This window comes from Dromiciops gliroides, chromosome 2 (assembly GCF_019393635.1).
Source record: "Dromiciops gliroides isolate mDroGli1 chromosome 2, mDroGli1.pri, whole genome shotgun sequence".
Taxonomy (NCBI): domain Eukaryota; kingdom Metazoa; phylum Chordata; class Mammalia; order Microbiotheria; family Microbiotheriidae; genus Dromiciops; species Dromiciops gliroides.
In genome coordinates, this window is record NC_057862.1 from 491,562,159 (window position 1) to 491,589,981 (window position 27,823).

Genomic DNA, 27,823 nt, shown 5'->3' on the forward strand with positions numbered 1-27,823 from the left:
AATATTGCGGTGAGCCACTTAGCTAACACTCCCCAATTAAAAACTGGTCCCCAAAGTCCTTTCGAACTATCTTGTACCATTGTATTGCTGAGAAGAATCAAGTCTATCACAGTTGATCAACACATAATGTTGATGATACCGTGTACAATGTTCTCCTGGTTGTGCTCATATCACTCAGCATCAGTTCATGTAAGTCCTTCCAGGTTTCTCTGAAATCTGCCTGCTTATCGTTTCTTACAGCACAATAGTATTCCATTCCATTCACATACCACAACTTGTTCAGCCTCTCCCCAATTGATGGGCAGCCCCTCAATGTCCAATTCCTTGCCACCACAAAAGGAGCAGCTAGAATTTAATATGGATTTTAAAAAAGTTATATGTAATAGTTTTGTGGTTTCATCTATAATACTCTTTTTATGGTCTCTGTATATGGAAACATATATATTGATGATTTTGTAGTTCATAATAAGAATTTTTAAAGATAAAACAATTTCTGATTATACATATATAACATATCAGATTGTTTGCTTCTTGGGGAGGGAGAGGGAAGGGAGGGAGAAAAATTTGGAACTCACAATCTTATAAAAATAAAGGTTATGGGGCAGCTAGATGGTGCAGTGGATAAAGCACCAGCCCTGGATTCAGGAGGACCAGAGTTCAAATCCGGCCTCAGACACTTGACACTTACTAGCTGTGTGATCCTGGGCAAGTCACTTAACTCCCATTGCCCTGCAAAGAAACAAAAACAAAAAAACCCAAAAAACAAACAAAAAGTAAATGTTGAAAACTATCTTTACCTGTAATTAGAAAAAAATACTGTGAAAACAAAAAAAGATAAAATTATTTAGAACCATAGCATCATAGATTTATAGCTGAAAGGGATCTTGAAGCTACTGAGTTCAACTTCATCATTTTAAAGATAAAAAAAATTGAGGCACAGAAAGGTTAAGTGGTTTGCCTAGTGTCATACAATTAGTGCTCTTAGAATTTTGCAATTTTGGCAACAAGAGTTTCAAACTGGAAAATAGGGAAGAGAGATACCATAGCTGACTAGGAATCATTTAAGAGCCATTAAAAACCACACTGAAAATTTAAACCATGTGGAATGAGAACAAATATTTTTATATATGAGAATGACTAATCAACATCAAACTTAAAAAGATCATAGATTTAGAGCAAAAAAGGGACGTCTAGTCTAAATCCCTTTATTTTACAAATGAGATGCTTTCTTCTCTGTGGAAATATATAACCCTAATGAATAAAACCTTCAATTGTCATTAAGAATGTTAACTTCAAGGGGCAGCTAGGTGGCACAGTGGATGGATCACTGGCCCTGGATTCAGGAAGACCTGAGTTCAAATCCGGCCTCAGACACTTAACACTTACTAGCTGTGTGACCCTGGGCAAGTCACTTAACCCCAATTGCCTCACCAATAAAAAAGAATGTTCTTCATACCTTGGCTAGTTTCTCTCCTCGGAAATTTAATGTCACTGCTTCAGTATTCCGAGGATTGTGAACTTCTATGTGAACCTCATCATTGTCTTCATATTCTCTTATCAGTGCTGCTTTCAATCTTGCCATTTCATTCTGCTCTCCATGTACTAGTATCTAAATGGAAAAAATACACAGGAAAGAATCTTCACTTATTCAGCTAATAGAATAATAATAAGCCTTCTTCAACCCAGATCTAGTGCTTTAACCACTATACCATACAGCCTACTGAAGGAATCTCAACCTCATTATGTCTAAGTCAGAACTCACTACTTGAGTTCTCCTCCCAGTCCTCCACATTTCCAAACTTCCTTATATCTTTTTGGGCATCATATTCTTCCAAGCACTGAAATCTTGTCATTATCTTCTACACTTCTCTCCCTTACCCCACATATTCAATCAGTTACCAAATCTTGGCATTTTCCCACTACAGTATATGTCCCATGTGTCCCTTTCTCTCTATGCACACAGCTATTACCCTAGTTCAGAAACTCTTCACTTCTCCCTGGACTAATGCAATAACTTCCTCGCTGTTCTCCCCGTTTCAAGTCTCTCCACTTTCCAACCCATCTTCCACAAGTAATTTTACTTAATGGGAAAGTTAGTATCCAATATAAGCACTCCTCTGCTTGTCTTTTAAAGCCCTTCATAACCAGAGCCCAACTAAGCTTCATACCTTTACCCTATAAATTACCCTCAAGCTATCATCCTTTTATATTAATAAAAAATTTATTAATATTAATCAATATATTAATATTATTTTTCCTCTCTTTTCCAGCTGAATTCCTAGAAAAAAATGTCTATATTTCTACTTCTTTCAATCATTCCTCAATTCTTTGCAATCTGGCTTTCAATCTCATCACTCAGTTGAAACTACCATCTCCAGTGATCTCTTAAGTATCATATATGATGGTCTTTTTTCACTCTTCCTCCTCCTTTTATTCTCTGACATTGTTGAAAACCCACCCCCCTTAGACAGTGTTCCTTTCTGTGAATTGGCAACAGTTCTTTCTCTTTGGTCCCCTCCTACCTATTCCTTTTCAGTCTCCTCTACATGATCATCATGTCCTTTACCTTATCACACCGCTACATTGTCGATGTCCCTAGAGACACTCTTGGACCATCTTTTCTTGAATAATTGTAACATAACTAACACAGCACAATATGTATATAAACCTACACACCTCATAAACAAATAAAAAAGAAAGTATGTAGATGACTCCTAGGTCTATATATCTGCCCCCAGTCTTTCCTTTGAGTTTCAGTGATGCATCATTAATTGCCTAGTACACATTTTAAACTGTATGTCCTAGAGGTAACAAACTCAACATGTCCAAAATTGAATTCGTTACCTTCACTTCTGTTTATCTTTCCCATTTTTGTTGAGGATACCCATTTCTCCTGAAGGCCTCAACATTCTCCCAAACGCCAAGTTCACAACTCTAAGCACTGGCATTGATTTTTCATTCTTTCTCATGCTCGGATACCCGATCAAATGCCAAATCTTAACGTTTCTATCCCCACAACACCTCTGCGTCCAATTTTTTTTTACTTTACTCATCCAATCACCACCTTAGTTCAGAACTACCAAGACTATGGGAACGGCCTCCTAGGAGTTTCCCTGCCTCAAGTCTCTAACCATTCACATCATTCACAAATTGCCAATATGATTTTCGAAAAGGATCTCACCATCTGACTCTTTTATTCAATGAACTACAGTAACTTCTTACTGCCTCTATGATAAATTTTAAATATCTGGTTTAGTTTTTAATATTCTTTGAACTTATTCCCAATATATCTTTCAATTTTCATTCTATATAACTCTTCTCCCCACATTCTACTGCCGAGGCCGACTGTACTTCAATCTGTTCCTCAAACATAGCATTTCAAATCCCATCTCCATGTTTTTTGTACTTGCCCTCTCTATCTACAATACAATTTCTCCACCTTTAACTCATAGAATGTCTGCAATTCTTCAAGACAGTTCAAATATCACTTTCTTCCCCACCAACATCCTGAATTTAACTACCTGATATTTATTTTCTATTTATTTGGCATGTACTTATGTTATATACGTATTGTCTCCCCAGAGGAAATCTAAGTTTCTTTGGAGCAGCGAATCACTTCACATTTTGTCTTTGTAGCCCGAGTGACTATCACAGTGATGGGCACAGTGTTGGTGTTCAATATATTCTTGTTGACTGATTGACTGATGCACTGCTATTTTTCAATAATGCCAAATTAGCTAAGTTTATGGAGAATAAATGTTATTTACACTATTTTGCAGGTATCTAAATATTAGACCTCTTAAACACTATTCCATAATTATCTTTATCTCATCCTAAATTTGCCTTGTCATATCATATGGGCTTATAGTCCTAAATAAGTAGTGAATTAAAAAAACCCCCAAAACAACAATTTAGCACAAGTGAAATGGTCACTAACCACATGGGGAGGCTTCAAAGCTCGAATAAATTCACTGGTTTGTTGGTAATCTGTGTGAGCTGAGAAAGAAATATAATCTACAGACATCTTCAGGGGTAGCTTCTGTCCAGACATGGTAGTGATCTCCTCAGGTTCAGACATGATATGCTATTGACCCAAAAGACAGAAGATACATATATTCAAAAATTATTTTTGGAAAAATACAGTGTAACATTATTTCCCTTTTTATAAACTTCTGTGTCACCATTAGGGTTTTCTAGCACAACAAATATCATACTACCACTAACTGAATAAATGTGGAATAGTTATTTTTCTCAGATAGGCAGGCACTTGGCCCCTAACTTACAAATTAGTTTCTATCCTAGTGCAAGACCTTCACTACTGCTAGCACTAGAGTTGAGTAAATATTAGAGCTCAGGAAAGAAAGGGACAAAGCATGGAGAGCAGGAATATTTTAGGGAAGCTGATATGTCAGACCTGGCTATATACAACAGCTCCAATGCTTAAAATATCTTCTCTTGCACTGCCTGAATTCTTACTAAACAGAGTAATTTGTATTAAAGTACTATTTTCAAAATGCAGACTGACTTCCTTTTAGCTGATATCACCAATACTTATGAGTGGGAGTTTTTAATGCAGTGAGTAAATTAGGTAAATTTTGAAATATAGAATGTTTTGGAAAGTGCAGTCAGCCTGGGTAAGGTCACAGCTGGGAGTAGTAGTATCTAAAGCAATTTGATGGCACTGCAGATCTAGGGAGAGGAGCATTAATAGGAGGGAGTGGGAAAGAGGTAGAGATACCAGAATGCGACAATGCTAAAGACAATCTTTGCTGGTTAAATTTTTCTTCCCCTGAGGTCACGCCTATGCCCAGGAAAAGTAGAGCAAATTACCTTTTTCCTCATATACTTATCAACCCTCAGTTTCTGGGGCCCAGTACTAAAGCCACTATCATACTTTAGGTACATTACAGAATAAAGAACTTTTTTGGTTTTCAGCGTGACCTAGAAATCTAACCATCCTTTTTATAATCTTAGTTCTGAAGAGAAATTATTTCTATCTTAGAAAATAAATGAAACATATTTTATAAATTTAAAATGTTTTTAACTTCAGGATTCTTGATACATTCTTGGCATAGCTTTCATTTACATAAACAAAATGAATTTTATAGGAGTTGACAGTTGAAAAACAATGCTTCCTGTCATGATTAGAATGATAAAACATATTTTTCATAACTGATTCCATGATGCATGCTGATTACTTTATAGAGTTGAAAATCTGAATAGTAGGTAAATATCATTGCATTGGAAAAATCAACAAAATGAGTTGAGATTGCCTAAATCTTAATTTAATCTAGTGGGAAAAGTTATATGTGTATTATAAATACATATGATTAAAAACAATGGGGGGCAGCTAGGTGGCACAGTGGATAAAGCACTGGCCCTGGATTCAGGAGTACCTGAGTTCAAATCCAGCCTCAGACACTTGACACTAACTAGCTGTGTGACCCTGGGCAAGTCACTTAACCCCCATTGCCCCACAAAAAAAAAAAACAAAAACAAAAACAAAAAAACAATGCAAAGCTTAAGCAGGATAACAGACCTTGGCAAGTGTTCCCTCAACACAGTATCCTGCTATAATCACACCATTTCTTTTATCAGTACACCAGCTTTCAAATAATTCTCTAGATAAGCCACTCTGCATCATCCCTGGTGAAGCCATCACAACACTTGGGCCAATGTCATCAAAATGATCCATGCTCTGAGAAAAGAGATAAAAAAGGTTATGTTAATCACTAGTGTTTGATAATGGATGCTGTTTTTTAAGAATGTATCAAATAGCAAGCTGGGGGAAATGAATCACCACTAAAAGATACTTAATTAGCCTGACTAACCAGTACAGTAACAACAAATTTAAGTTCTTAAGCTTCTGAACAATTTAGAGCAAGAATGGTAGGGATTGCTCAGAGCAGGGGGTTTAAAACCTTTTTTTGCATCATGGACCTTTCTGACAATCAGTGAAACCCACTGACCCCTTACCAGAATTATGTCTTTAAATGCATAAAATAAGTTTGTGAAAAAGTTAAATTCTGGTTAGAGGCTAATAAAAATAAAGATGTAATATTTTTACCATTCAAGTTCACAAACCCATGAAATTTATCCACAGACTTATCTGTAGCCCTCAGAACCTCTGGCCTATAAAACACAAATAAAGCTATTTCTTTAGGTCAATAACAACAATGTTACAATGGCTAATACAGTAGTCTTTGGTCATTCACAAGTGGAAAGGAAGCTTGGAAATCATGAGAAGGAAATATAGAAGGAACATATAGGAAAATAATAGTAATAATAACCACTGGCTTGAAAAGAACTTCAAAACAGATTAGAATTAGACTTCAAACTAATGACTAGACTATTAAGATGAATTTTTCAGAGTTTTCTCTTACTGACACATTAAATTTTCAGCAGATGTTATCCCAGAAAAAAAATGACTTTTTAATTTGAGAAGGACTACAAAAATGGTTCAGAAACAACACTTAAATTGTTGCCCCATTTCCCTCCCCCACCAATGGAAAAGGTTAAGCAATAATGTTAAAGTGGTAAATTTCTTCCCTGAAAAAAAAAAAAAAACAGTGATACCATCCAAATTAGAAATAATTTAAATGCTTTTGAACTGTCTTAATACTAAAGATTTCAGTATGATTCTCATTAAAGGGTTTTAAAAAATATTTAAGTAAAGAAAAATAACAATTTATTCCAGGTTCTTAAAGTGTGTTATAGTTGAAAAACACTGGATTCCCTTCATTTGCCCCTAACTGCCCTGCTCGGTTTTGACTCCATTATCATTTTCATCATGTCCCACCCGGGATAAACTCATCACCAGGGGAATTGCTTCAGCTTTCTTACTCACACCACAACTGCTTGGGCCTTTCCAGCAAAAAAAAATTTTGTTTTGGTAGGGCAATGAGGGTTAAGTGACTTGCCCAGGGTCACACAGCTAGCTAGTAAGTGTTAAGTGTCTGAGAACTCAAGACACTTTGAACTCAGGTCCTCCTGAATCCACTGCGCCACCTAGCGGCCCTCCAGTTAAAATTTAACTGGAGGGCTGAGTAAAAAACTTCTCCCATAGCCTCCCTTTACGGAGGGCTCAAAATCCCAGTCATTTCATTTGCCACCAGCAGCTTTGCTTTGTTTTGACTTTATGATCACCTTGTCATTCTCCCACACGCCCTTAATCTCTGGGTTTTTTAGTTTCCTTTTGGGTACTGTCTTTCCCCCATCAGATTTTATATCCCCTGCGCCTGGGAAATATATTGATTTGAAGACAGAAGACTTATATTCAAATCATGGTTTTGCTACTTTTCTTTCTTTGATCTTAGGCAATTAAGTTAACCTTTTTGGGGTTGTTACCTCATCTATGATATTGTACTAAATGATTTTTAATGTCCCTTCTAGCTAAAAATATCATGATAGTCAGTTAAAAATTATGCTGCTAAGATGAACTTTGGCAAAAATTTCTAAAAACCTTCCAAATAGTAATGAGGAAAAAAAAAGTGAAATTGAAGTGGATTTTTACGCCCTACAATATACCTTTTTTCCGCAAATGTACTGACCTTGAGATTACTAATGTGCTTGAAGACAAAAGGATTGTTGATATTGATTTGTTTTCGGATTTTGTCATTCATGGCATTCACATAGGTCTGGTACACTGCCATACACTTCTTAGCCAAAGATGATGCATAGTATATTGGAATGTCATGGAGTTCTGGGTGATTCTGCCAATATTCATCTAGAAAGAAATTTTACAAGGTAAGAGTTCCACTCTATTAAAATGAAGATATCAAAATTTAAAATCAAGATTTCATTTGAAGCTAAGTTTAAATTTTTATCCTTATAAGAAATTTTAAAAGTTCAAAGCACAACAAAACTTCACGGAAACATTAACCTAGTACTCCTTCATTAGGACCTATCTCTAATTTAGTCCTAAAAAACACAGTTCAAAATAATTATTTAACCATAGCACAAAAATACACAGGAAAAAAAACTATTACACACTTTTTTTTTGGGGGGGGGGCCAATGAGGGTTAAGTGACTTGCTCAGGGTCACATAGCTAGTAAATATCAAGTGTCTGAGGCCGGATTTGAACTCAGGTCCCCCTGAATCCAGGACTGGTACTTTCCACACATCTTTAGAAAGAATAATAAATACTGGCCAGCAAGTATCTTAAATTATGAACATATTTAAAATTTTAAAATGCGTTATTAAGTAAATCTAATGCAGTGGCTGAGCAATTCCGGGCAACTCACTTGACATCTCAGTAACCTGAGCTAGTGTCTAATGATTCCTAGTTGCAGAGAAAGTACTGACCTGCAATGGTAGAGGAAGGTGCGCCCCCCCCCCCCACCAGTCTAGGAGTACCTTTACTTACTGTTAAACTTAGTATTCTTTAAAAACTGGTAACTAGGGGAAAAAAATATGATAATTACTGAAAGTATTATGAAAAATAGGAATTTCCAGGGGAAAAAAAAAAGCCTTTTAAAAACTTTAAAATCCTTTCTTCATATCTCATCTGGCTGAATTACTTTGAGATTTGTCTAACTTTTCTACCATGCCCTCGTGTACCTTCCCTCACACCCTTAACCTTTCAACCTTCCGTGTGTGTTATTTTCCCCTATTAGACTGTAAACTTCTTGAGAACAGAGACCGTCTTTTTTTTTTTTTTTTAAAATAATGTGTCTTTAGTACTTAGCACAGTGCCTGGCCTAGAGTAGGTACTTAATGTTTACTAACTGATTAGGAGCTATGTGGAATAGTTGAAGGGGCAAAAGACTTGGGAGTTAAGTGCCTTATTTATGCTCAGCTACAACAGCCAAAGAAAATGCAGACACTGATACAGCGTTGTCCCAAAAGTCTTAGTTCGGTTTTAAACTATTATAACTGAAACCAGTAGTAAGAACTTTAGGTCTCTGTATTTGAACAACCAACTTAAAAAAAAATTTTTTTTGGTGAGGCAATTGGGGTTAAGTGACTTGAGCAGGGTCACACAGCTAGTAAATGTCAAGTGTCTGAGGCTGAATTTGAACTCAGGTCCTCCTGACTCCAGGGCCAGTAATCTATCCACTGCGCCACCTAGCTGCCCCCAATCCACTTTGTTTTTTTTTGGGGGGGGGGGCGGGGGGCGGGGCAGGGAAAGCAATTGGGGTTAAGTGACTTGCCCAGGGTCACACGGCTAGTAAGTGTTAAGTGTCTGAGGCTGGATTTGAACTCAGGTCCTTCTGCATCTAGGGCCAGTGCTCTATCCACTGTGCCACCTAGCTGCCCCCCAAACCCACTCTTTTTTTTTTTGGTGAGGCAATGAGGGTTAAGTGACTTGCCCAAGGTCACACAGCTAGTAATTGTCAAGTGTCTGAGGCTGGATTTAAACTCGGGTCCTCCTGAATCCAGAGCCAGTGCTTTATCCACTGTGCCACCTAGCTGCACCCCCAACCCACTCTTAATGTAATAAAAAAACCCCTCTGAAACCATGCTTTAATAATTTAAGATCATGAGGAGAGAGGATCTGAACCAATAATTAAATCAGTATAGGGAACTCCCATTTTGGAAATTCCTTCCAACCTAAATATCAACTTTTGCCAATTTCTTTGTAGCTTAGTCTTTTGGGGCTATCAGGGGCCTTGCCTTAATGATAATTTCATCTTTAAAGAAGAATAATTAATGAGAAAAACTGCCATTCTGGATCTGATTCTCAATACCAGCTTATCAGTTGCTAAAACAAAGATGTTGGAAACCTTGAGAGGGGAAGAGGAATGTACATGCACATCATAAAATTTCTGAGACAGGAAGACATCATGACATACTGCCTAGATTTTGGGAAGCAGACTGCAAGTAAGTCCAGGAAGAATGGGAAACCCCAAAGAATGAGATTCTGAAGACATAAAAGAAAAAGACGTGTGGTCAAAAAAGATGAGTGTAAATGCACTGAAAATTTGCTTCCTATTTTACATTTTTGAGACACACATGCATACATACATACGATCAAATTAAGAGGAAGTACAGAAATTCAGCAGGGAACTGGAAGAATAATATCAGGAATACTAAAACTCAGAATAATCCAAAGCTGAGAAGACATGCTAAGGACAACAAATAGCATTTTTATAAAAAACTATTAAAAAAAAAAAAAGGCAGTACTCTGCTCAGGGTAGCTGGGATGATGAAAATTGGTGACAAAGAGAAAGCAAGAATACAAACCTATTTATTTGGCTTCTATTTTTTTTCTTTTTGCAGGGCAATGGGGATTAAGTGACTTGCCCAGGGTCACACAGCTGGTAAGTGTCAAGTGTCTGAGGCCTGGATTTGAACTCAGGTACTCCTGAATCCAGGGCCGGTGCTTTACCCACTGTGCCACCTAGCCGCCCCTCTATTTTTTTTTTCCTAAAGGTGAACAATAGACTGAAAAAATAGATTTAAAAATGGTCAACTAGAAAGTTGATATAGGTATCAAGATAACAAGGGAGATAAATAATATAGGACCTAGCTACCCTTGGTAAGTTCAATTCCCTAATAAATCAAAAAACATTTATTAAGCATCCATTACTAGACTGTGATAATCACTAGGCATATAAAGACAAAAGTGAAACAGGGCCTGCCCTCAAGGACCTATTAGGGGAAACAATATGCAAAAAAGGTATATATAAAATACATGAGATAATTTTGGGGTGAAAGCACTAGCAGCTTTGGGGGAGAGGGGAATCAGGAAAGGCTTCATGCAGAAGGTGGCACTTGAGATGACCTTTACGAAAGGCTACAGTCTATAAGAAGCATAAATGAGGCGGGGCTCAGAATATTCCTGGGAACTGAAAGAACAGGCTAATGTGACTGTTAAACCATTATGACTGACTTCTGAAAGATTATGGAAATACAAAAAGGGCCACAGGAGTTCAGAAGGATGAATATTACCCCAAATTTCACAAAAGGGAAGAGAATGGAGTCTTTAAACCATAGGTCAGTGAGTTTGATTTTGATCCTGGGAAAGTTATGGAAGATATTATTAGAAACATGGTTAGTGAATATCTATAAAAGGAAATGGTGGTGGGGCAGCTAGGTGGCAAAGTGGATAGAGCACCGGCCTCAGACACTTAACACACACTTACTAGCTGTGTGACCCTGAGCAAGTCACTTAACCCCAATTGCCTCACTAAAAACAAAAAAACAAACAAAAAAAGGAAATGGTGGTCACCAAAATGGTGTAGTTATAAGAGTAGGTTCTTTACCTATTTTTTTTTCTTTTTGGACAAGTTAAAAGACTAGCAGACAAGTAAAAGCTAGCTGCCTAGCTAGAATTTACTTTGATTCCAAAAATCATTTCACAAAACCATGTTATATGTATAGAAAAGAAGAAAAAATGTGGGCTAGATGGATTTGAGACTGGCTGAATGCCCAGACTCAAAGACTGAACAATAATGACACAGTATGATTCTGAAGAAGGGAGGCAATGGAGTAAGTACTTCAGCTATCTGTGCTTGGCTCTGTGCTATGACATGGATAAAGGTATAGATAAATGGCAATCTTATTAAATGTGAAGGTGACACAAAGATGGGAGGCATAGCTAAATATACTGGGTGACAGCCAAGATACTGACAGGCTATAATACTGGCCTGAGCCTGCAGAGACGATGGAAACATCATTCATTCTAGAGTTGGAGGGCCTGCCATTTATTACCTGTGTGGTAATACAGGTATACATTTATATACTGTTTTGGTCTCAGTTTCCTCATCAATAAAATGAAAGAGTTGGATGAGAGGATCTTTGCTCTCTCTTCTAGATCTAAACTTACAATCATCTAAAGTCTTATATTTGGGCTCCAAAATGGAAAATATGAGGTTAGACACCAAAAGTTATTCTGCAGAACTTTTTTGGTAGAATGTAGATTTGAATAAAAACTGTGATAAGGTAGCTAAAAAGGCCAATATGATTTTAGGCTACATTAAAAGAGGCCTAGAGAGGTAAAAATCCTGTTGCACCCTAGGAGGAGGTGGGAAGATAGGTGGCTCGAGACAAAAAATGATGATTTGAACAACCACTGTGAGGAGAGTTGATCATAAAAACCCAAAAATGATTGGCAGTGATAGCCAAAGTGATATTAGATAGGGGCTCCATCAGCATGGTTTTGTGACTTTGTCCAGCATTTAGCAGCACTCAAATAAGAACAGAATTGCTAAATATGTTGTGGTATAGAAAAACATGGAAAGACTTGCACAAAATAACAGAGCAAAATGAGCAGAACCAAGAGAACATTGTACACAGTAACAGTAATACTGTTTGTTTGGTTTTTTTATGGGGCAATGAGGGTTAAGTGACTTGCCAGGGTCACATAGCTAGTGTCAAGTGTCTGAGGCCAGATTTGACTTCAGGTTCTCCTGAATCCAGGGCTGGTGCTTTATCCACTGCGCCACCTTGGGCAAGTCACTTAATGCACATTGCCTTGCCAAAAAGAAAAAAAAAAATACTTTGAGCAAATAAGTTATTTTGTCTATTATAAACACCCAAATTGACTATAAAGACAAACGAAGAAATGCTATTTGCATCTATAGAGAAAGAACTTCTTCAAAGCTGAAGGAGAGAGGTAGTAAAAAGTTTGGTGGTGATAGAAGCATAGCTATGGCTTCAGTGAAAGCTTTAATTCCAGAAGCGACTTAAGAAGTGACAGTTTTACAAATATGACAAGATGGCAAGATGTATCCAATGATCAAAATTATAGATATGAAGACAACCATGAAGTCCAGGATGGGGAGCTGGAGAACAACTGGCTGTCAGTGTCTGCCATGATATACATGCAGCAAAGTATTCTGAATCTTGCAAACCACCTTCAAATCATTGGTTGACAATGGAATTGAATGATGCTAATCAATTAGCTTTGATCAATGTATAATGACCCACCTCTATCAAAACAGGATAAAAACCCTTGGTAGACATACCATGAGCTCTCTCTTGGTGCACTCTTGGGCATCTTCTAGGTCTTTTAGGTATCCTGTGACTGTTCTTAGATCTCCTTGAGACCATGTGCTATCTCTCTGGGAGACAGTATGGGGCTTTGGGGGCTTTTCTCCTCCTCGAGCTAAATGCTATGCTGAAGCTTTCTCCCTGCTTTCTCTACCACGTGGCCTGAGACCATGAGAAGTTAGGAAAACTAGTAGTCAATCCTTTATTGGTATAATATTAATAAAATAATAATACGTTTACCCCAAACTGGTATCCATAGCAATAGTCATTAGTTTAAAAAATACATAAGAGAATAAACTGAGCATGCAGTATAAATACAATGTATCCCCAACATAATTTATTCCATGATGCTTTCTACTTATACCTTTTTAAGTTTACTATTATTACGCTGGGGGGGAAACATACCTAAAATGAGAAGAAGTTCTTGAGCTCGTCCTAGAGCAAAGACAGGAATAAGACCTCTGCCACCTCTATTTACAATATCATGAACAGTGTTACAGAATCTCGCCTCTCGCTCTTCTCGTTTTTCATGAATGTGAGTCCCATACGTAGATTCCTAAATAATAGTTTATAAAGAGATATCAGAATGAGACATTTGTCCAACCTCAACTGTCTTAAAAAATATGACACTCAAATAAATTACCTATCCCATTAACATTATATAATTTGTTTGCACAAATATAAGACGTTAACATTAAGTGTGATTAATAATGATAGCTAGCATTTATTTAATGCTTTAAATTTTGCAAAATGCAGTACATGTTATCTCATTTGATCTTCACAACAATTTTGGGACATAGGTGCTTTTATTATCCTTACTTTACACATGAGGAAACTGAAGCAGACAGTGGTTAAGTAACTTTGCCAGGGTCACACAGTTAGTAAGTGTCTGAGGCTGGATTTAAACTCAGACTTAACAGTCTGATCCCAGACTCCAAATTTGGTGTTCTTACTATGCCACGTAGTTGCCAAGAAAAAATGATAAAAATAATTGAGGCAGATTTTCAGAAATTTTTCTTAAAATTGAGGTCATTTATTTGCCTTGTAACCAGGCAGCTGAATCTTCTTTAGTAATCCCAATGCTTGATGTTATCATTTATCAGTACAACCATCAACAAGTAAATGAAAATTGAAGAGACTGCCACTGCTCTTGGAACAATGGGGTAGGGAACTGGAGGTACTAGAGGCCAGATAAGAATACAAGGAAACAGACATTAGTGGGGAAAGACCATCAACAACTAGCCCTCAAAAAGGTTTTGAAACACATAATCAGTCTATTGTTGCTGTTGTTGTTAGTCCTTCATTCTCCAGGAGGACATTGAGGTGATGTCATAACTTGCACTGAATTAGATTTAAGTGAGGGAGGGCTGTGCAAGGTCACCAACCTCACTTTCTTTTCCAGAGCCATCTGGGTCCAGTAGCCAGATATATATCAGGACAACTGGAGATAGCCCCAGATGTTTAAGGCAATTGGGGTTAAGTGACTCGCCCAGAGTCACACAGCTAAGTGTCTGAGGTGAAATTTGAACTGAGGTCTTCTTGACTCCTGGGGCAGTACTCTATCCACTGCGCCACCTAGCTACCCCAATCAGACTATTACTGAATTTCTCTGAGCTGACATTTTATCATAAACAACAAGCTTCAAAGGACCTGTGATTTCACAGGGTATTATTCCCTCCTACTATGTGAATCACATTTACTGCCAACTAAGCATTAGTTTCTTAAAACTTAGCAATCCTGGGTTTGAAATGACAAAGAGCAGGTTAATGGGTGATTTTAAAAGATTTTCCAGTTTGATGGGGCTTGTCACAGCTCACATTTGTATGCCCTGACTTCATGAATCCATGGTAACCTCCATGACATGATGCAGGACAGTATGAGGTTAGTAGAACTTTATAGACATTATTGAATAAGCCCTTACTATGCCGCAGGACACTGTACTGGAGTAGGCCTGGAATACAAAGAAGGGTATGATGTCTTCTCTTCCCTCAAAGAATTTATGAGTCAATTAAGGAGACAAAGATAAATAGAAATAGAAGGTGGCACATGCTCAGTGCCGAGAGACAAAACAAAGATTCTCTTCGTTCTTCCACATATGATCCTCAGGTTTAACTTTATAATTTCTTTTTCTCTCCTTGGCTACCTTAAATGTTCACTTTAAAATAATTTCACCCTGATTACAATATTGGAGATAGAGTGTCAGATAGAACACACATTACTTGCTCCATCCAGGTCCACTGCCCTTTTTCAGGATAAGCCTTCCCACGAGCTACCACTTTTAAAAACCAAAGGATAGGGGCAGCTAGATGGCGCAGTGGATAGAGCACCGGCTCTGGAGTCAGGAGTACCTGAGTTCAAATCCAGCCTCAGACACTTAATACTTACTAGCTGTGTGACCCTAGGCAAGTCACTTAACCCCAATTGCCTCACTAAAACAAAACAAAACAAAACAAAACAAAAAAACCAAAGGATAAAGCTGGATTGTTATGGCAAGCCTAAATCAATACCTGATTTTTTTGGTTCAAAAGTTCAGGTTAACCCAAGAAAGCCAAGTATTTTCTGCACATCATGTTTTAAATAAAACATATAATTCAATTTCTTTATAATTCACATCACCTTTTACACTAATTCAATAAACATAAGAAAAAAATTCTTTGTTACAAGGCATGTCTCTTTAAAAGGGGCAAGGAGAAGGGTATAGAGGGAATCCACAGGATGTAAAAACAAAAGATGTTTTAAAACCATTAAAATTAAGAAACCTTTACTACTTACAATAATAAGAATATCTGGTTTAATATTAGGAATTTCAGCTGCCATTAAGTGTCTGTCTTCTTGTCTTGAGAAATCACCTGTGTATAAGAGCTATGAAAGACAAAAAACTCAGGAATTAGGATTTTGGAAAGGCATTTTATGATTAAACTAGTAAAATCTAGGAGCGATTTTGTATATGTGTATTCATAAGCAAAAAAGAAAGAAAAGAAAAAAGTTATAAGCTGCAGTTAGGTTTTAAATAAACTAGATTTGATGGGAAAAAAGTATGGCCTACATTGAAATCAATATGCTACCTTGTAACTAGAATTTTCAGTATTTTTCCTAATTTTTTTCTAGCCAATTTTGTTAGAGGTTGATGAAAATAATTATCCTTACCAGCCTATCTTTTCTTCCTTTTGCTCCCTTCTGGGGGTACAGTGTGGTGACATGGTTGCCAAATTCTCTCTCTCTCTCTTCCTCTTTTTTTTTTTTGGAGGGGCAATAAGGGTTAAGTGACTTGCCCAGCCAAATTATCTTTTTTCCCCCTCATAAAAGTATTTTATTATTTTCCAGTTACATGTAGAGATAGTTTGCAACATTTGTTTTTATAAGCAAATTATCTCTTAATGTAAAATGAATATAATACCAGATGTTATTCCCTAGGCAATTTTCTATATATCACAGGCAAGTGGATGAAGACCATTGGCTACTTCAGCTTATTTTTTAACCTTTGAAATTTTATTTTGTTATTTTGAACTACAAATATTCATTATAAGAACTGATGAACCCAACTGCATCAAAGCAGTAAACCTAATTAAAGAAAATGTTCTAAGCAAAGAAAAACAGAAGATCAACATTGTCATGTATATGTAAACTAGTGGATAGAGGTGTGAAGCATTATGGTATTTTCACTTAGAACACCTGATTGGCGATGGAAGTCTGGAAATGGAAGATTGGCAACTAAAGTTCGATTCTGCCTATTACACAGTAAGTTTTTTAAGGGTTTTAAGAAATTTGCATTATTACATTGTAACTGGAAGTACATTGATTTCTCCTGAAAAACTCTTCACAAGTTTATGAGGTAGGTAGAAAAAAAAAAAGTCCTCACTTTACAGAGGAAAAAACTGAAGGTCTAACAGGCTTAGTGACTTGCTTAAGGCCACGTAGATATTAAGCATTAGAACCAGGATTTGAACATTTATCTCCCAACTCATATTTCTTTCCATTAATATTATAGTTTATCTTTGTAAGAAAATACATAGTACCTTTACACCAGCAATCTCAATCATAAACATAGCTGCTCCCAGAACATGGCCTGCATGATAACACCAAAATTTGATTCCTGCAACTTCCTTTACTTCATGAAAGTTAATAGTTTCAATTTTGTCCATGCTCTCTTCTAAATCCGTCTCAGTATATAGCATGTCATCTGCTGATATATTACTAAAATAAACAAAAAACACATGAAGAAAAAGATTAAACATTTTAAAAATTTAATTTAAAGAAATCATTGAAAACTGTTCCTTGATAACATACTTAAAGCTATTCCATTTATATTTATAAGCAGATTATGTTACGGTTACTTGAAATACTTATGCTAAGATATTTTCCAGGCTTAAAAGGTTTCAAATCACAGTAGAATTTAAGCACCTTGAGCTCAGAGTCTTTCAATATTAGTCTGAATTTAGTATAGTGTCTTACACAGAGGAGGTGCTTAATGTCTGCTGAAGTAAATTGAAAAAGGGGCTGGAAAACAACGAAAACAACAACAAAAATAAAATTAAAAAGGGCTGGGGGGCAGGGGGCTGGAAAGAAACTACCATTGAAGAACTAGGTTACCCAAATTTGCATAGGTTTATTACTACGAGGTTGGGTGGTAAAATGTTTTTGGCTCAAACAATTCATGAAACAATTTCCTAAGGTATCAGAGCAGCTGAAATCTGTATTGCTAGAGGAAGGGTCCTTATGGATGAAATTATAGGTCTCTGAAGACTAGTGAGGACTCTGAATAAGAGGCAATATGTGGTAAAATGGAAAAAGCACTGTCTCCAGAGTCAGAGAAACTGGGTTCAAATCCTTCCTTGCAAGCTTTCTAATTGTATGGTTCTGGACAAGTCAGGGTAAAGGGAAGCTAGGTGACAGTGGATAGAGTGGCCTACCTGGAGTCAGGAAGACATCTCCCTGAGTTCAAATCTGCCCTCAGACACTTACTAGCTGTGTTACCCTGTTTAGGAGGCCATATTTAGAGAGGCAAATCACTTCACTGTTTGCCTCAGTTTCCTCATCTGTAAAATGAAGTGGAGAAGAAAAATCCAAACCACTTTGCCAAGAAAATCCCACATGACTAAAACAACTCAACAACAACAAACTGTTATTCTAGGCACTTACTTTAGTAATTAAACCTGTGAGGGAAAGTTAATGATCTAAAACAAATAAATGAACAAAAAAAGGGTCAATATTTCCTTTCAGAACATATCATTTCTGGTAATTATGTGAATGCACTTTTGTTTTTGTTTTTTTCAGGGCAATGAGGGTTAAGAGACTTGCCCAGGGTCACACAGCTAGCATCAAGTGTCTGAGGCCAGATTTGAACTCAGGTTCTCCTGAATCCAGGGCTGGTACTTTATCCACTGTGCCACCTAGGTGCCCCCGTGAACACACTTTTGAGAATAACACAGCATATATTGTGGGGGAAAGATGTTTCAGTAAAAGAAAACCAAAAAATTAAACATTAGAAGGAATTATCCATCTATATATGTTTGGTTCAGACCAGTGATTTCATTGGTGGGGGGAACTATCTCCCTTGTCAAAGTATGTTAGTAACTTATATAGTCTTAGAGGGCTACCTGGGACACTGAGAGGTTAAGTGAAAGGTAACTGAAAGGTTAAGTGTCATACTAGTATATGACAGAGGTTACACTTGAACCCAGATCTCCGAGACACAATGGCAAGCCATTTACCTACTATACCATGCTGGTTTTTTATGGATGGATACACATACACACACATACACACACACACACACACACACACACACACACACACACACACACACACTCTCTCTCTCTCTCTCTCTTACTCTCTCTCTCTCTCTCTCTCTCTCTCTCTCTCTCTCTCTCTCTCTCTTACTCTCACACTCTCTCTCTCTAAGTCATGAACACCCTGGAATTAGACATTAAAATTCTAAGCTTTTAACATACAACTTAGGCTAGAAGTAACATAAAAACAATTTGTTATCTTTCTAGTAAAGAGTGAATATTTTTTTCTGACAGATCATGTGGACTTCAATTATGGTTTAAGTAACAATTGCTGACATTTATACCACATTTTAAACTATATAAAAAGCTCTTTACATGCATACCTCATGTGAGTCACACAACAACCCTGTGAGAGAGATATTACAGGTCTCTTTACTCCCAGTTTACAGATAAGGAACCTGAGGTTAAGAAGTTAAATGACTAGTTCAGTGTTATAAAGGTCATGTCAGAGGTAATATCTGAACCCAGATCTTCCTAATTCCAAGTCCAACATTTCCCCCACTATGTAATATTGCCTGAGAAATATGATAATAATGTAAATATTTGATTCCTTTCTCACCTTGAAAGGAACAATGTTTCAGTAAACATTGACCCATTACTCTAACCTACACTTTGGTATCTACAAGCCAAATTTAGAGGGATAAACATGACCAGTATAGGAACCAATACTGTGAATATAACAGGAAAACTTGAACAATGTCTGCCATTGTATTTGGTTTTGTAGCAACTCACCTAACTTTGACATAATCAGAAAGAAGCCATCTGTAAATAGCTTTGGTAGCATGAGTCATAAATGTTCTTCCTTTGAAACTTGTCTTCTGCAGAAACCAAGGTAAGGCACCACAGTGATCTAAATGAAAACTTAAGATAAAAGGAATGCTTGTAGTATCATTCAGTATAGTTAATTTAAAATATTATACACAGGACAAGATAAAGTTTCCATAACAAGATCCCCAAATCTGGCAATCTGGCATAATAAACAGGTATTCTTTAACTACTGTATTGGTTCTCAAACTTATTTTTCTTGTGGGATGGTGTTCTTTGCTATGAAGAATCATGGAACACTAAAATTTTAAGATGGAGACAATAAAGAAAGTCAGGAGATGTCTGCAGACTCAATTTCTCTTTAATAAGATTAAGATCAGCCTTTAAAAAAAATTCTTTGTGACTTCAAAGTCTGATATATGAAGGAGTAAATTTTTATAATAGGCAAATTTTGCTTACTGTGTGAATATTATACTTGTCATGCTATACTTTTCTGAATTAGTAAAATATATGTTAAACAAAATTATTCATAACTTTTCTTTTTATTGCATAAAAAAACATAAAATACAAAATTTCACAGGCTACTTAGTGAAGCCTGTGGCACACCCTTTGGAGAAGCACTAATCTATGGGTACTGTTGAGAAAAAAAGTAGTATGAGCAAAGGGGAAAAAAATGCACCTAAATTTGGCATATAGTAGGAATTCTTAACACTTCTGAATGGCTAGTCTGGAGAATTCTTAACACTTCTGAATGGCAATAACTGGAGAAAGAGGTTTATTACAGCTAGAATTAAAACAAATATACAATTTGGTTATCTCATAAGCTTCAATAAGTTCAATTATCATCTCTATACAGATGATTCTCAGAAGTATTTATTCAGCCCTGAGCTCTAACCTTGTACCAACAACTGCTTACTAGACATTTCAAGCTAATGTTCCATAGATATCACAGACTTAACATGTCTAAGAATTCATTATCTCAACCATCATCAATTCTCCCTATTTTCTGCTAAGGATACACTATCCTTTTTGTCTTCCATGTTTGCAATCTCAGTGACATCTGATTCCTCACATTCATTCCAACCAACATATCCCATCAGCTGCCAAATTTTTCTCCATACATCTCAAAGACACACCCCCTTCTCTCAATTCACACAGCCACCACCCTAGTTCAGGCACTTGTCATCTTTCAACCAGATTACTTCAACTGATTCTTACTTGGTATCTCCACCTCAAGTCTCTTCCCATGTTAACTTTTTTTCCCACACAGTCAAATTCATTCAACAAATTTCTTAAAGTCTAGGTCTGATCATGTCACCTCTCTACTTAACCACCAGTGGCTCTCTTTTACTTTTAAAAGTCAGCTTAAGCACCTCCTTCTGCAGAAGGCCTTTTCCTGGTCAACTCTGCTGTTATTTCCCTCCCCTTAGAAGATGCCTTGTACCTCTTTTGTGTATATACCAATTTATACATATGTTGTCTCACTTGGTTGAATTTAAGTTCCTTGAGTTCAGGAACTATTTTCAACTTTTATCCCCAGTGTTTAGTACACAGTAGGCACTTAATAAATGTTGCTGGATTGATATGGAAAAGGAAGAACCTGTCAATGTTTTTCTTAAAAAGTGGTACTTTAAATTACTTTTTTCCACTGAAAAAATGGAAATAAAATTTGAAATGAGTCAAGGAGCTATATAAAATCAAATGGAGAAATAGAACAGATAGATGTTTGAAAAACTATTATAGTACAAGAGTCACATGTAAAAAAAGAGAAAGGAATCAATGAAGCATTTATAAAACACTGTGTGCAGAGCACTTTGCTAAACACAGGGAATACAAACAGAAAAGTAAGAGTCTATTTTCAAGGAGCTCATATTTTTTTGGGGGGCGGGGCAATGGGGGTTAAGTGACTTGCCCAAGGTCACACAGCTAGTAAGGGTCAAGTGTCTGGGGCTGGATTTGAACTCAGGTACTCCTGAATCCAGGGCCAGGGCTTTATCCACTGCACCACCTAGCTGCCCTGCTCACATTCATTCTATTTATTTTATTTTTTTTGGTTTTGGTTTTTTTCGGGGCCATGGGGGTTAAGTGACTTGCCCAGGGTCACACAGCTAGTAATTGTCAAGTATCTGAGGCTGGATTTGAAATTAGGTACTCCTGAATCCAGGGCCGGTGCTTTATCCACTGCGCCACCTAGCTGCCCGCTCACATTCATTCTAATGAAGGTTTCAGCTGCAAGTAGGATGGTCCTTAAGGCACAGAGGCAAAGCAGAAGTCGATGTCTCTTTTAAAATATTATTTTATGCCACTATTCCTAGAGCTCTTGGGGGCACTTAGTTCAAAGTCCTAGGCTGTTTCCACCAAGATCTGATGGTGAAGGGCGCAGCTAGGTAGCAGTGGATAAAGCACCTGCCGTGGATTCAAGAGGACCTGAGATCAAATCCGGCCTCAGACACTTGACACTCGCTGTGTGACCCTGGCAAGTCACTTAACCCTCATTGGCCTGCCCCCCTCATCCCCCCCCCCAAAAGATCTGATGATGGCCAAGGTGCTAGTTTGCCTTTCCTGGCACCTGTTGCTTCCTGTCTCTTTCTCAGTGTGCTTTGCTGCTTCAGCTAGCTTCCTAGAGATGACAACTATTTCACTCAGCAGTTCAACCCAACAAACATTTACCCAGCAACCCCTATGTGCATGGCACTGTGGATACCAAGTTGAAAATGAAACTGTTGGGGCAGTTAGGTGGCACAGTGGATAGAGCACCGGCCCTGGAGTCAGGAGTACCTGAGTTCAAATCCGGCCTCAGACACTTAACACTTACTAGCTGTGTGACCCTGGGCAAGTCACTTAACCCCAATTGCCTCACTAAAAAAAAGAAAAAAAAGAAACTGAAACTGTCCCTGTTTTCAAGAAGCTTGTCATCTATTAGCGATACTACCTGCAAATAAATAAACATAAGCAGAGAAAGCACTGTGAACTAGAGGAATCAGGAAATGCTTCAGATAGGAGGTCGCTAATGATGAGGATTGTAAAAGGTAGAAGTGAGGAGGGAGTACATTTCAGGTAGGGGGTATAATTTAAGTAAAGGCACTGACTAGGATGGAATGACAAGCTCAGGGAATAGCTAGCTGTCTAGTTTGGCTCAAATGTAGCCTTGGTGAAATAGTATGAAACAGTCTGGAACCGTAGGCTGAAGCCAGATTATAGAGAGTTTGAAATATCAGACTAGAGAGTATATAAAAAAAAATCCTAGAAACAATACACACTGTAGATTTTTGAGCAGGGAAGTGACAAAGTCAGAAGCTAGCAACATTGCTGGTTGACATCAACTCATTGGTAATCCATTAATTATGTAATCAGATGATCAATTTTAGTCAGTTCAGAAAAGTAGATCTGATTCAAGGTAAGATAAAATAGAACATTTTAGTAAGACGGTAAAAAGTAAATGATGTAAAGGCATCAAAAAAAAAATCCCTAAGTAACATATTAGTGTACTTCCTACTGGTATTAACATTTTACTAGTGAAATTAAAATCATTTTAAAAATCTGAATAATCATAATTAAAAAAAAACCCCTTGAAATCAATTATCTTCATTCAAGATAAGACTTACTGACTAATTAAGAGGAGATCAATCTCAGCAGGATCTATCAAATCAATGTAAGGAAGAGCATCCATTCCTTCTAAGCCAGGATGAATTCCACAATCCAACTGTAAAAATATTGGGAAAAAATTAATTAAAATATATTTGTATAATGCATAGTACAAATATATCTACTGAAAAAATCTATTAAAGTTGACAAACATTTATCATTAATCTGTCATGTTTAAGATGGATACAATATAATGGTGACAGACTACTTACCATTTAATATCACTGACTTCTCAAAATAAATGACAGAGTAAGAAGTTTTAAGTGCTCAAGTAAGCACTAAGTTAACTGACTTGCCTGTGGTCACAAAGGATGTGCCAAAGGTGGAGCTTGAAACTACTCTGCCCAACTGTCTAATAGGACTGCAAATGAACTCTTCCAAAGACTGAGAATAACTTGGTAAAAACTTTCTCCATGTACATTAGACATCAGTCATGAATTTCTGATCTTCTGTGATTGAGGATTTACCCTTAAGTCATTAATAACACCAGTTAAATCTACCATGTTTCTCTTTAAGATGAGGCAAAATAAAGGAGCTAAGGCTTTGTTTTCATGCATTCAGGGTAGTTACTATCTTTGTATAATCTACACATTTCTCCTGGTTGGAGAGGAAGAATTGGCTTAGTCACAATATCTTTAAGTACACGTTTTTTACCAAGTTTCTAGAATCCTGGTTGGAACTTTTGCATATAATTCCAACCCACAGCAGAAGAACTGGCGACCTCTTTAGAATTTATTCTAAAAAAACTGGTGGGCAGATCTAGGTGAACACAATTTACTGCATTTATAAGTAGCATGTTCCTAAAAGTATATTATGTTAATGCTTTTACAAAAAACAAAGACAAATGTTTTATATAGTAACAGATTTATACTACATGTGTTTATGTGTATGTAAATATGTATGTATATATGTCTTTACAGTGATTACCATTATTTTTCTTCCTTTGAACTCCAAAATAATACATGATCTTCCTACTTCTTGTCCAGCACCACTGTAAAAAACAATAATAAAAGAAACAAACATAAACATTTGTGCAAAATATATTAAGGAAAAACTTAAATAATTGCAGAAAACTAAGCAATAAATCCATCTATGCTTTCCCCTCTTTTAAAAGCCAAATGCATATTCTGAGTTCTTGGTGAGAACTCCCTAGGCATCCTTGAGGATTAAAAAAACCCCAACCTTATAAAATTACCAGAAAAGGGAACAATCTAGAGAAGGAAAAGGTTCAGGGATTGAGTATATATGAGTTTGAAAGCATGTATTTTAATTTCTGAAGAGATTATGTTATAGAGCTAGAGGCCAAATGTTAAATTTAAGTTCCTGAATAAAAAAGCCCCCCCCCCCTGCTTTTTACTGCTCCCTCCCCCAATCTGTCACCCCCTTATCTCCTTCCCCTCCCACTTTCCCTCAGGACAAAATATATTACTATGCCCACTTTCATATGTATGTTATTCCCTCTTTGAGCCAATTCTGATGATAGTAGGGTTCACTCATTCCCCCAACTCCCTCCCCCTCCACAAGCTTTTTTCCTGTTTCCTTCATGTGAGCTACCTCTCCCCAGTCAACCTCTCCCATTCCCCCTACCCCAGTACATTTCTCCTACCCCTCAACCCTATTTTAAAGATGTCATGCTAGGTGGCACAGTGGACAAAGTACCAGCCCTGGACCCAGGAGGCCCCAAGCCCAAATCTGGCCTCAGACATAAGACACCCAACCCTGTCTGCCCCACAAAGAACAAGGATAAACAAACCCCTAGACAGGGCAGAATTAGGTGATCTCTTTGATCATTTCCAGTTCCAAATCTTTGATCCTATGAGTGTGACTTCTCCACATCTCTAAATTTCAACTCCTCCCCTCCCAGCTCAAAATGTAATGGAGAAGGGGCAGCTAGGTGGCGCAGTGAGCACTGGCCCTCAGTTCAGGAGGACCTGAGTTCAAATCCAGCCTAAGACACTTAATACTTACTAGCTGTGTGACCCTGGGCAAGTCACTTAACCCCAATTGCCTCCCCCCCCCCCAAATGTAATGGAGAAGTCTTCCTTTATTCCAAGACTAATCCATCCACTCTTTAGCCCATGGATTCTAGCCTTCTTACACCTAACACTTCCTCCACCCCCCTCCCCCAAGATGTACTCTTTGATCCAGTGACACTGTTCCTCGAACTAGACACTATCTCCAGACTTGGAATTTTCACCGTTGGTCCTTTATGCATGGAAATTCTCTCCCCTTCTTCATCTCTGCCTCCTTCATGCATGGAATGCTCTCTTTCATCTCTGCTTCCTTCAAATAGCTAAAATCTCACCTTCTACAGGAAACTTTCTCACCTACCTTTTCCTTTCTTTATGTTTTTCCTCCACATCTAAAATGGACTGCCATCAACACCTGCCTGCTGAAATGTTTCCCTTTCTTCAAGGCCAAGTTTACGTGCCACCAACCTATAATATCTGGCATTTATAAAAGCCTATAGGGTTTGCAAAGTACTTTACGAATATTATCTTATCTTATTCTCATAACACTGTGAAGTAGATGGTCCTATTATGATTCACATTTTAGAGATGAGGAAACCAAGGCAGAAAGAAGTTAAGTGAAATGCCAGAGGTCACACAGATATATCTCTGATGCTATATTTGAACTCAGGTCTTCTTGACTCTAGCTCTACCGTTGTCTTACTTTCCTCCTCATAATTGGATGGGATCTCAACTCCCTTCAATTTCTTCGGGTACTCTGACTAGATCTTTCCTTCCTACATTCTATATTTAACCTAGCATTACGTTTATGTATATGTTGTACCTTTTATCTCTCCTAATTAGACAGCAACCTCCCCATGGACCGAGACAAAATCTAGTACTATGCCTCACAAAGACTGCCAACAAATAATTCCTTGTGATTGTCTCCGTTCAAGTTCCGGTCCCCCAATAAAATGTAATTATGCCTAGCAGAAACATTAAGCATCTATTATGTGATAATTGCTAGGGATGTTTAAAAAAGCTCTTTACATACAAATTCTTTGTATTCTCAAAAAAAATCAAGTCCCAAACAAGAAACCAACCCTGGGGCATTGGTAGAGGTAGAATGTGTCGATTTTAAAGAAACTAAACTTCAGCAAACTTGGGGTTGGGAGGGGAAGAGGGTCCTCGGCTAACATTTATTGGATTCGCTCCTTCATTCACTGATCACACACATATTAAGCATCTGCTACCTGTAGGGAAGATGAGGTTAGAGAAGGCCCCCAAAGCTCAGGCTAGTAAGGGGACTGAGATCCCAAGGAAGATGACAATACTACACAGGACACCAGAGCGATGCAAAACGGTGTCTAGTGAACTTTGCGGGGACAGGTCACTGCTACCGGCGGGAGGGAAGAAGGAGGTCAGGGAAGGATTCCCTTAGAAAGTGGCAGAGAGGGGGCAGCTAGGTGGCGCAAAGGAAAAAGTACCGGCCTTGGATTCAGGAGTACCTAAATTCAAAACCAGCCTCAGACACTTGACAATTACTAGCTGTGTGACCCTGGGCAAGTCACTTAACGCCCATTGCCCCGCCAAAACAAAACAAAACGAAAGTGGCAGAGAGCAACAGGTGAAGGGGCAGGGGGTATTTTAAAGTATGGACAACAGCCTGAGCCCACAGGCGCGGGCAATACGAGCCCGGGTAAGTCTCGCCGCCAGTGGGAGGCTGAAGAAGTCCTCTCAGAGGCCGCCCCTCACGAGCATCTCCGCGGCCTCCCCACCCGGGCTCGGCGGCGCGCTGCTTCTCCCTCCCCAAGCTCCTTACAGCGGTCGGATCAGTAGCTGGTCGCTCTCCTCGGCCGGGATCGCCGACATCTCTGGGGTCAGGGGAAGGGATGAGGAAAGAGGGGACCCGAAGCGCCGTCGCCGCCGCCACCACTGCGAAGTCGCTACAGGAGAGGGACGCCCCCTGCGCTCCTTCCAGGGCACAACCGGTACCGCTTCCGGCGCCGCCGGTCGGGTCGCAGAGGCGCTCACGACCTTACTTCCGGTGCGGGCCCGGCCCACGAGGTTTCGCGGCTTCCTTTAGAGCTGAGGCGCGCGCGGGGCGGGGCTGAGAGAGACGTTCTGCGCCTGCGGGGTGGGAATAGTGACGGAATCCGGGAGGTGAGGCGAGAGGAAGGAAGGAAAAGGAAAGGAAAAAAATCTGGTGGTGGAGTGGGAGTGGCTGCCGCAGGCACCTCGGTTGGTATTGATAGCAGTTTCAACCCGGAGCTTCCAGTCTTCTTGGGCAGTGAGGTGAGGACCCTTTCCCCATCCCTCCCTGCTCCTTTCTCTGTTTCTCTATTGCAGTTCAGGGTGAGCGGTCGGTTTCCCGCGCCCAGCTCCGTAGCCACGTGCCAACCTCTGTTGGATTGGAGTCGGGCCTGGGCAACTTGTCTTAGGGTGGGGGAGGGGGAGGTAGGCCTCCGGGTTGCTATGGCGACCAGGGACGGAGCGGTAGTGGGAGGTGTTGGCAGATTGAAGAGACGGGGAGGGGAAGGGGGAGGGGACGGGGGCGGGGGGGCGGGGAATAAGAAGACTGGGTGCCGCCCTCTTCTGTGGATCAGGGCGGTGGCCGTCTGACTCAGACCTCCCCAGAGTCGGCCAGCTCAACCCTCTCATTTTTACCTATAAGGGAACTGAGGCTCGGGGAGGAAGAGGCTTCCTTTTTGAGTAGCCAAGCCGGAATTGGAACCTAG

General features: G+C 38.5%; 1 protein-coding gene across 2 annotated transcripts in view; it reads right to left on the reverse strand.

The window, feature by feature from the left end:
* Positions 1-27,375, reverse strand: part of CPSF3 (cleavage and polyadenylation specific factor 3) — a 52,317-nt gene extending 24,942 nt beyond the window's left edge. The window contains exons 1-11 of one of the 2 annotated variants that reach the window (XM_043987027.1): positions 26,908-27,375; positions 24,064-24,127; positions 23,097-23,194; positions 19,459-19,587; positions 16,954-17,131; positions 15,710-15,799; positions 13,343-13,493; positions 7,551-7,726; positions 5,540-5,698; positions 3,938-4,084; positions 1,457-1,609 (exon numbers count right to left, since the gene is read on the reverse strand). In XM_043987027.1, the coding sequence (XP_043842962.1) occupies positions 1,457-1,609; positions 3,938-4,084; positions 5,540-5,698; positions 7,551-7,726; positions 13,343-13,493; positions 15,710-15,799; positions 16,954-17,131; positions 19,459-19,587; positions 23,097-23,194; positions 24,064-24,127; positions 26,908-26,957 (1,395 nt within the window). In that variant the 5' untranslated portion in view covers positions 26,958-27,375. Of the gene's footprint in view, positions 1-1,456; positions 1,610-3,937; positions 4,085-5,539; positions 5,699-7,550; positions 7,727-13,342; positions 13,494-15,709; positions 15,800-16,953; positions 17,132-19,458; positions 19,588-23,096; positions 23,195-24,063; positions 24,128-26,907 lie in introns of those variants that run through there. The other variant, XM_043987029.1, reaches the window with a different exon arrangement.
* Positions 27,376-27,823: the final 448 nt, after the last annotated feature.